General features: G+C 36.5%; 1 protein-coding gene across 1 annotated transcript; it reads left to right on the forward strand.

The window, feature by feature from the left end:
- Window positions 1-1882: 1882 nt before the first annotated feature.
- LOC113341585 (RNA-binding protein 25-like) lies at window positions 1883-3493 on the forward strand. The gene is made up of 2 exons (XM_026586407.1): window positions 1883-2509; window positions 3062-3493. Exons 1-2 carry the CDS (start codon window positions 1883-1885, stop codon window positions 3491-3493), a joined length of 1059 nt encoding a protein of 352 aa, XP_026442192.1.
- Window positions 3494-11138: the final 7645 nt, after the last annotated feature.

Consider the following 11138-nt stretch of genomic DNA (forward strand, 5'->3'; position numbering starts at 1 on the left):
TTAAGATGTGTTAAAAAGTGTATCGACTACATATTGAACACTCCGTATCAATGCAATATCAGTTTGTTGACAGTTACCAAGCGAATTATAAGAAAAACTTCGTTTGTTTTAAGAATAATGAAGGCTAGGGCCAGAACTTCCATCGCCAAAAGTTAACAAAGACGATGCTCCATTGTAACTATAGCCTAGCTTAATAAACAAAATACGATGTAGTTTCATACTGAAGTGGTAAAATTTTGCTTAAAAAGAAAAGAAAAGTATCCATACTTCACAGAGTCTAGCAGGGCATCACTTTCAGTTTTTATAGTTCAAAAGTTTACAACCAAAACAAGACAGAAAAGGGTTGAATAAAAACTTGACTACTGTATGCATGTGAACTACGTGCATAAACTGCACCTTCCCCATGATGCAGGCTATGAATCCCATATCGCCAAGTTCAAAGTCATCGTCTTCGTCAGTGGTGTAAACTGCATCACTATTAGCCTCCTCATCTTTTGGATGGCTGCTATCACTTCTTCATGGCTGATGGTTTTGGGTTGAACGTCAATCCTACCCCAAACCAAAGTATATTGCTGGCAGCTGAAACCAAAATAAAGTATATTGCAGGCGCGAATCACAATTGTAGCCTTACTTTTAGGTTCCCTGGTCAATAGTAACAATAAACCTTTTGACTCACAAAAGAAAAATAAATGAGTCAGAAACCACTGGAATACAGATGTTGTAAACAGAAAAAATTAAAACACAAGCATACATGATTTCAACAAAAAAAGGAAAAAAAAAGGGAACAAACCTGAAGTGCAACTTGTGATACTTTCTTAATCGTTGTAGGAGTGGAATATCGCACAAATAATAAGTATGCGAAGTAAGGATTATCTGATGTAAGCGAGGACTATCGCACATGGCAAAGTTGAAGTGACGTATTGGGTGATGTCAGCAAAGTCACGAGTAAAGTGTGATGTTCTATGCGAAGTATAAGCTATGCGAGAATGAGCGAGTGTAAATGAGCGAATGTATCGCACAATGATTCCGAAAATAGTGGATCTCTTAGCTGTCATCCACTATGAGGAATCACTATATAAAGGAAAGAGGTCATCACGTAGGAGAGAGATATTTTAGTGTGTGTGAGATAAGAAACTAGGAGAGAGAAAGTTTATTTGGAGAGCAAGTAAAGTCATTGAAAAGTCATTGTTATCCATTGTATCCAATTATAATCCTTGAAAATTAATAAAGAATTCATTATGATTACTTGAGTGATTGTTTTAGATACATTGGGGTGTGGTTGTAGGTTTTCCTGCAACTACATTTTTGGTGCCAGAAACAGCTTTGGGAGATAAATCCTGGTAGTAAATTCGTAGAATCTTGGAAAAAGTAAGATCTGGAAACTAAAGATGGCGAGGCTTGGATCTACTATTGAACAGGGAACAACAGCCAGAAGGAGCAATAGAATTGCTGAAAGAAGAAGAATTACAAATCTTGATCAACAAGAAGAAAGAGTAAGAGAAAATCAAGGAAACTAAAATCCAATTGGACCTCAGCGTGAACAAGAGTGGAATAATGATATTGATTATGTAGAGTGAGCGTTCATACTTCGCAAACAAGTTCAACTGAAGAGGAAATACAAAGAACTGGGGATAAAGGAAGAATTGAGGGGAATGATGAGAATATGACAATTGCAGAGCTTAGACAAAGATTGATTGCATAACGACAAAGAGAAAGTGAAGAGCATGCAAATTTGTTACGTCAGAATGATGAATTAAGATAAGAGAACCTTAGATTGTAAGAACAGAGATAGAGAAGTGCCACACGATCCAGGTCGAGATCAAGCAGGAGTTCATCAAAGCAAAGTCGATCTAATCAAGAAGATACTAGGCGAAGACAACGCATGGAAGCTGTTGAAGAAAACATGCAAGTAGATGATAATCCACATGACCAACAAAGGAGAAGGGATGTAGCTCAAGATTTGGGAACTAATCGATATGAGAATCCGCGTGAACTTCTACATCGCACACATAATAATTTTGAAAGAGAAGGAGAGGATCTGAGGCAAGGACAGATGATATTGCATGGAATAGAAATGTTAAGAGCAGAGAACGAACGCGAAAGGGAAGCTACTCGTGTGAGGAATGAAAGAGACAGACAAAGAAGAAGGGAAGAAATTGAAGAGAGAGAATTGCAAGAAGCATTACGTCAAAATAATCATGATAATCGAGTAAGGCGGCGCGAACTTCATCGCATGGATGATATAGAGCAAGGCTGGGTTGCACCACAAGAAAGAGAAATGTCAAGACATCGACATGATCGCACAGGTGAAAAGGAACGACATGATAGAGCACAGATCGAAACGAACATTGACATGCGTAGAAGAAGAAGAGAAGAAGCTGAAGAATATGAGATACAAGAGGCAGTCTGTCAGAATAATCATGAGAATAGACTAAGACAAGCAAGATTAAAAAGACCTATGCGCGAAGATATAGATCAAAGCTTCAGTGACGAAATTCTTAAAGAAATGGCAGAATTAAGAGAAATGATGATTGCGAAAAGAAATGGTGGAAGGAGACAACTAGAGGAAGCAGTGGAGGATGCTGGGAAAACTCCCTTTACAAAGCAGATTCAAAGGGAAGTGATACCATCTAAGTGCAGTTTACCAACATTCACTAGCATATTTGATGGAAGCGCATGTACAATACAATATGTCAAAGCTTACACACGATCTCTTTTGCAGTGGGAAAACAATGACGCATTAATGTGTAAATATTTCGCAGCGAGCCTGGCACGGGAAGCTCTGAAATGGTTTGAAGGACTACCAATAGAATCCATTGGATCATTCCACCATTTACAGAACGTCTTTTTAGGACAATATATTAGCAATAATATGTCAAGACCAGGAATTGAGACGGCATTCGGACTTCGCAGAAGAACAAATGAGAGTTTACGTCATCTAACAACACGTTGGAGAACCATGTGTAGCGAAATGGGAAGACGAGTGGATGAGAGATACCTTATACTTGCATTTATCAATGCTCTCTTCGCTACATATTTATTACATACACAAATATTTAAGATAAAGGATACAATAACGATGTCAGAGATGCGCGAATTTCAAGAGGAGTACATAGCACTTGAGGAGAAACAAAGAGATATGGAGTCGTACCTAGTTACAATACCTGATGCGAAAGGTGGAAATTCAAGTTTACTCCCAAGACTAACAAATGTTGTTGCGAGTACGTCGCAGGGAAATCAAGGAAGGAACATTACAGAAATGGAAAAAAAACTAATAGCCATGGGTAGTGCAGATCAAGCAGAATTTGACAAAGAGTATAGAGACAAACAATTTCAAAATCATGGAGGTAGTAATAAGATTCAAAGAATGGATAATCCACCAGAAAGTTCAGAAGGTCAACAACCATATTATAATAAAAGACAAGGAACTGGAAGGATAGTACGGGTACAAATAAACCTGCCAAAGATGAACACTACAATAGATAAAGTATAGGAAGTTGTCATCCTAATAGAAGAAATCCCAGAACCACATAATGTAAGGGATGAACCACCACCAGGGAGAATGAGCAGAGAATTTTGTGTTTGTCATCGCTTTCATGGTCACACAACAAGTAATTGCAGAAATGTGAGGAAAATCATATTGCGAATGATTGAACAAGGAAAATTGGATCATTTCTTAGCACAACAACCAATGAATTTACCACCACCACCATCGGGAGGAAATGTATATGCAAAGGAGAAGGGAAAGAATACATTTGTAATTGAAGTAGGCGCAAAAGCGAAGAACCTATATTGTAATTCAATTGTACATTCATTCAGAAATATAGAAGACTTCCACGACAATGTCTTAAGTAGGGTGTATGCCAGAGATGTTGATGGAAGAGAAATCCTCAATCTTGCGAAAGTATCACCATTGAAGGATTGGCAAAAACAGACTATCTCATTTAGTGCAGAAGAAACACCAGGAGGAGGGGAATCACATGAATGTCCATTAGTAGTGAGATTAAGAATTAATCCGAAACCAAAGGTAAAAGATGATGAGGAAGATGAAGCAAACACTTGGGGAATAAATAGAATACTTATAGATCCCGGAAGTTCTGTCGACATTCTTTTTTATCCTACATACAAAACCATGGGTAGAAGGGACGACGAATTGATTCCTTCAACGTATAAAATTTATGGCTTCAACGGAACTGCGAACAAGCCAAAAGGTGAGGTGACTATGAGGATTCTTCTTCAGAATATGCCAACAAAAATTGTATTCTGTGTTGTGGATGTCGAATTTCCCTATAACGCTCTAATTGGAAGACCATGGCTGCATAGTATCTTGTGTGTGGCCTCAACATTTCATCAGTGCATAAAATTTCCTTTATCCCAGGGTGTTGGTATTATAAGAGGAGATACAATTGAAAGTAGAAATTGTCAAGAAATTGACATTGACAAGTGCAAAGAAAGGGAAAGTAAGCGAAGAAATTGTAAAAAGCATGTTGCAGATAGTCAAAGAGTTGAGAGGTTAATGGCGGACACAGTATATAATGTTGGACAAACAGATAAGAAAAATACTGAAGCAGGGTTTTCTGTGAAGTGATGATACTAAGCGAACCAGAAATATTACTTCTATAGAAACTGAAAGAATGCAGAGGAAGAAGTTGTGTTTTCAAAATAAAAAATAAGTGTGCGATGGTTATCGCACAGAGGAGATTGAAAGGGTTATGTGAAATAATATTCTGAAAAGCATCTGCGAGCTTAAGGAGATACAAAAAATGAAGGGGATAAGTGAGTAATATGAGGAATGGACATGTCTTTCTTTCTGAGAAACAAGTTAATAAGAAATCTATCTACCAGAGTTGTATAAACTCAAAAATTGAAAATGGAATGACAAATTCTAATTTCATAAAGTGATACTATGTCAAGAAGAGAAAAATTAGAATCTTTATAATAAGACCTTAATAAAAGGCACCATAAATGATAATTTTTATCAAGATAGACTAGGAATCTGGATATGGCGTGCAACCTAGTTCGCATACATGCAAGAGGCAAAAAGTAAGACCTATCGCACGTCATAGTCGGAGAAACCTAGAAAGCATGACTCAAGGGAAAGCTATACCGACCCTAGAACTTGAGTTATGGAGATTTGGGGTGAGAATAAAGGAAAATTATCATCCGGGAGAGGTACCTTAAATTTTCAGTCTAAGATAATAATCTTAGATTGAGAGACTAAGGTGAAAAAGTCTCTCCTAAGGAGTGCAGAAACTCGATCAGGGCGCCGAGGTATACGGTTGAGTCAAGAGTGCCCGGGGAGTCTGGAGCGTACCTTGCCACTCTTGACAAGTCCTGAATATGATGCATTCGGTCCGAAGATATCCCACTTAGGGTGTGGTCTCGCAACTATAAACCTCATCGGTGTTGGGATGTGAGACTGCGAAATCAACTGGTTGCTGAATTAACCAGATGGGAAGAGCCATAACCTTAACCCGATAGAGGTAAGCTTCCTTGAAGGGGAAAGACAAGGACGACACCCTCCATTAGGGAGTTGAATTGTGTCAAAAGACGTAAATGTCATAAGACTTTATACTCAAGGGAGTATTAAGACTTATCATATTTATGCGATAAAACCTGAAGAGGAAATAATACAAGATAAAGATAAGATGAGGTCAATGGGTCGATACATTACAGTGTAAAGACCTCCTGCGATCTCATCGCACAGAATTGAGGCAAGATAATACCTTGTGAGAAACATAAAATTTTATACTAATTTTGTTTTGCAGGAATTTACAGTTAAAAAGGAATACTGCGAACGCAATCGCACCAAATGCATGAAGAACTATAAAATAGAATTAATCATACTAAGTCTATCAAGATGTATCAATTATCAGAGGCAAGAATGGGAATGCAAAGGGAATGTTATTTGCCCCATTTGATAGACTCATATACATGCGAGAGAATGATATTTTGGACGCGAATGCGAACAAAGGGAATTTATATTAAAGGAGTGAAAATTAATGCTCAAAAAGTGCATGTTTTTAAGGTTACATGAAAATATTCAGAAGGCAAAGAATTTACAAAGAATTTACAACAAGTGAAAGTGATTAATCTTCATCTCGGTCAGCCTCAAAACGACTTATTTCTTCTTCGGATTCTTCATCTTCTCCCTCACTGTCTGAAATATCAGAAATATGTTCATTATCAGGGATTTCTGGAAATTTATACTTTGTTAAAGGGATGTTATTCTCAACGCAGACTTTATTAACAGCAGCTTCGCGAGCACGATTAGCATCGTTGCTATTGTTTGAAACCATGATGATGAAGTTCTTCTTCAATTGCTGATACTTAGAGTTGCGAGCAGATAAATCTTTTTCTTCAGAAGCTAAGCGAGTTTCTAATTCTTCAATCTTCTGAAGATAATTCTTCTCTTCCTCAGAAGCTAAGCGAGTTTCTAATTCTTCAATCTTCTAAAGATAATTCTTCTCCTTATCTGCGAAATATGAATAAACGAGTTAGGATATATAAAAGAAGATGTTATTCCCAAAGAAAAGACAAGTATTAAAATAGAAATATTTGACCTTCATAATTGGAAACAATGTCTTTAACCAATGTGGAATGATCATCTTGAAGACTCACGTTTATAGCTAAACCCTCTCTAGCATCATTCAGAACCCTAGCAGCCCAACTAAATTCAGCTTCGCTTTCTATGAGAAGCTGAGAGTGAATTAAATTTCTTTCTTCGACAATGGATTCTTGTAATTTTTCTAGTGTTTTCGCACCCTTAAAAGCAATCTCGTCTTTCTCATCAATAAGATTATTCTTCTTTGTTTCAAAAACTTGAATTTGTTCTTGGCTCTCATGAAGACAATGTTTAAAGTTATTAAATGTAGTCAATAAAGATCTATGACTATTTCTAAGAGCAGCATATTTCAATCTTAATTCTTCCAAATTCAGATTTTCAAATCCTTGGTTGGGATAGTTATTTAAAGAAGAATTAAGGTGTTCTAAAAGGGTTTCACCATCAGGAAGATTGGAAGCCTCGTCCGAAAGGTTATAGAGTTCATCATTTCTTTCTCGGGCTCTGCGATTCAAATCATAATTGGTTGAAATCTCAGCTTTAAGCTTGGCATTTTCTTTCTCAAGTTTAGTAAGTCTCCTTTGGTAGTCCAAGGAGATTACATAAGATAAACAGGCTCCCTGCGAGAATGAAAGGAAGTATTACTATTAGGAATAAACCAAGACTAAAGAAAAGACAAAAGGTAAAGTTACAAATATTACCAAAGAGTCGATTGTGAATTGGAGGTTCGGATTTATCGCAGAGGAAGCTCCACGAAGGGATGGATCATCTAAAGTAGGAGCATCACATATTTTAGAGACCATTCCAAAAGCACGATTTAATTCTTCATTATCAACAGCAGTCAAAAGATATCCAGCAAAAAGATTGGACAACTCTCTCAAAAAAGAGGGAACTGATGAATCCTCAGAAGCAAGGATGTCATCCTCACTAGACTCCGAACTTGAAGAAGAATCGTATCTTTTACGCTTCCTAGAGAGATCATCCATTGTAGATGTCGTTTTTGATGAAGATTTAGAGGTAGGCCTTTTAGGAATATACTTACCTTTACTTGAAGTCTTATCACCCAAAGATTTAACCTACGTGAATAATCAAGATAAGAAACAGAGGCAACAACATTGTTAAAATCAAATAAAATGTTTCTTACTTTATTATTCTGCGAAGCTGATGCATTGTGTCAAGTTTTGGCCCTCTTAGCAGCCTGCAAAAAGTGGGATTATTATGCGAAATTGAGAACATTTATACGACTATAAGAAATTGGAAGAAATTATGCGAGATTGAGAACATTTATGCGAATCCCCCATACCACTTTCTTTGTCTCAGCTTCGGAAAGTACAAACTTCCAAGGTTGGTAAGAAGAAAACTTTTCAGGAAGAGGAATATCAGAACCATCCTCAGCTTTACCAGAAATATAAGGACCCTCTAGAATGACAGGGAAATTAAGCTAGCTCGAGTCATTAGATCTGCGAGCAAAATTGTTAGATTTGTCATTCTAATCAATATCTCGCATGATCCTATCATCTTTAGCGGTACCATCTTTTCTTCTTAAGCGAACGGCCCATTTAGTTAAATTGCTTTTCATATTGCAACATAGAAATTTTTGAAGAAGTTATCAAGAGTATATTCGGTAGAATCAATGACCTTATCACAATGCGATTCTTTTCGCACCTCATAAGGATAAGAGGACTCTAGCCCAGCCGCGCAACGAGAATATTCCAATGCTATTCTGATCGCATCACCACTTAGTTGGAATATTCCCTATGTGAATCGATCATCAGCAAGAATTTCATAAAATAAGGGCATTTCGGGGTTGAACAAGGGAATAGAAAGAATACAAAGTTGTCCCAATGAAACAATAATTTTTTGATTGTTCCATTGATCGGAATTAATCAAATCAAGATTAAGTTTGGATGAATAGTCAGATGATGAGGGAAGAGAAAGTGAATAACCTCTCGAATGGAATTTGTTCTTCAACCTGTTGAATTCTGTCTCCATCTTCTTACGAGTAGGAGCCATTTTTAGAATGGTAATGAAGATGAGTAAAAGAAGTAAGTTATTTGATGAAATAAGTTTATTTTTAATCAGAGAAAGCAATAGCAGAGATGATGAAACAAGAAGGTAGAAAGAAGAAAGAAGAAGACAAAAGAAGATATATAAGGAAAGATTAGTCCCATTTTTCAAGATTTCATTAATGCGAGGAATGAATGGATAAAAACAGGCGGTTAAAAGGACGTGTCAGATAATAAATGGTTAAAAATACACGCGTAATTAAGGAAAACTGGAATTCCGGAGGAATGTCGGCAAGATGGAATACGAAAAGATACATACGTGCGATATTATAGGATGGAAAATTCTCATATCGCTCACTCCACAATGTAAGAGAAATGAGAAGAGGCAAAATGTAGGAGTGGAATATCGCACAAATAATAAGTATGCGAAGTAAGGGTTATCTGATGTAAGCGAGGACAATCGCACATGGCAAAGTTGAAGTGACGTATTGGGTGATGTCAGCAAAGTCACGAGTGAAGTGTGATGTTCTATGCGAAGTATAAGCTGTGCGAGAATGAGCGAGTGTAAATGAGCGAATGTATCGCACAATGATTCCGAAAAAAGTGGATCTCTTAGCTGTCATCCACTATGAGGAATCACTATATAAAGGAAAGAGGTCATCACGTAGGAGAGAGATCTTTTAGTGTGTGTGAGACAAAAAACTAGGAGAGAGAAAATTTATTTGGAGAGCAAGTAAAGTCATTGAAAAGTCATTGTTATCCATTGTATCCAATTATAATCCTTGAAAATTAATAAAGAATTCATTATGATTACTTGAGTGATTGTTTTAGATACATTGGGGTGTGGTTGTAGATTTTCCTTCAACTACAATCGTTTCTAATGTTCTCCAAGAAAACCTTCTACTTCGTTTTCTGGCTCCAAGCAAATTGCATGATTTTCAATATTTCCACTGTTGCAGTTGCATCTAAATCACACTGAAGATAGAAACAACGATAAAGTCCCCGTCTATTTCCTATAAATAAGTGCAACCAAGACAACGAACCGAACTTTATTGCTCACAAACCAAAATTGAAATTTTGAACTTACAAAGAATAGTATGTCAATAGGAAGGCAAAGTAAGCAAACACATTTTCCGTATGCAGATTAGAACGAGTAGCACTAGCGAGATAGGTAGTTAACTCCTCGTTCAAATGAGACCCATCCTAATTAGATGCCTCCAAAATACCATATATAGCATATATCAATTCTCATAAGCTAGAAACAAGGGACACGATCAAGAGGTAATTATTCAAGGGTGAAGTATATGACTACGATTGCTCTGCGGCAATTTTAAACCTTAAGAAAATTGCTTGCAACTACAAAAAGTAATTTTTGAGCGGTTTCAGGTGTCATAAGATTTCATGGACCTTGTAAGTTTGACATCGACTTGACAAAAATCAAGTATAACATTATTCCGGATGTAGCTGACAACATTCACTTCAGGTAGGTGTTGATCCCCTAATAGAGAATAATTCAAAAAATTAAGCAATTAACTGTGAGACCAGAAAGTTTTTATAATAAGCAGTTGACCAACCTTAATTTCACCAACTTAAAGCATGAGTCCAGTTGTATGAATTTCATGATAGAATTTTAGTCCGCTGCATATTTAAAAGCCATCAGTAAGAAAATCAAGAGGAGAATCAACCGAACCCTAGTGATGACAAATTAGAATCCAACTAAGAGTCATTCATAGTACCATCTCTCACATCACTAAAACAGATTTAGATTAAACAAAATAAGGCTCAACCAATGGTAAAGCTGAGAGACAAGTTTTACCTCTATTTACATAACCTACTTCAAAAAAAAAAAAAAATCCCTTACAACACCAACACTTAATTCTAAATTCTCTACCCCAATTACCGCCAAATAAAAAAAATCCATTGAGAATGTTTCTCAACCTTCTATCTCTACTAGTTCTCTACCCAAGTCTCTTCCTCTGTCGAAAGAAATCGTGAAAGGAATATATATTTCTTTCAAGGTTTTATCTGAGATTCTGGATGATGGCAAGAAGTCTTAAACTGATTTCCTGAATAGAAAAACAAATAACGCCCAAAAGTTAAATTTACTACCAAATCAAAGAGAACCCATTACAGCGAATCCTCAAGATTTCCCCAATTTCAAATTCAAAAAACTTCAATTTCCCTATTAAATCAAAATCCACATCGAAATTAAACAGCCCACTTGCTAAATGACTTACAAGCTATATCCATGTTGTTGTTAACAAAGAGATTATCTGCAATGCAGCTGTCGGTTTCCACATTTAAGATGTGGCAGATAATTGCACATGATAAGATGTGGCAGATAATTGCACATGATTACAGTTGAATATATTTTACAAACTTCGATTTTTGGAGAGCTAATACAGCAATTGCTCATTTATCTACTGGTGCAGGATATTAGACTTTGTAGAAACACAATCTATTCAGCGGTATGGTGATTATTTTATGTATCAGATCTTCAAGATACAATAGTCTGCGGTCATTTTATCTATTGATGAGGTAATGTTGTTCTCGACATGGAACTGTAAAAC

This window comes from Papaver somniferum, unplaced genomic scaffold, assembly GCF_003573695.1.
Source record: "Papaver somniferum cultivar HN1 unplaced genomic scaffold, ASM357369v1 unplaced-scaffold_3, whole genome shotgun sequence".
Lineage (NCBI taxonomy): Eukaryota > Viridiplantae > Streptophyta > Magnoliopsida > Ranunculales > Papaveraceae > Papaver > Papaver somniferum.

Excerpts from the sequence above, each read along its gene's own strand:
- LOC113341585 (XM_026586407.1), top strand. The coding sequence starts at position 1,883 with ATGGAAGCTGTTGAAGAAAACATGCAAGTAGATGATAATCCACATGAC. Across the intron at positions 2,510-3,061 it reads ACGAAATTCTTAAAGAAATG|ATAAAGGATACAATAACGAT; the intron begins GCAGAATTAAGA and ends CAAATATTTAAG.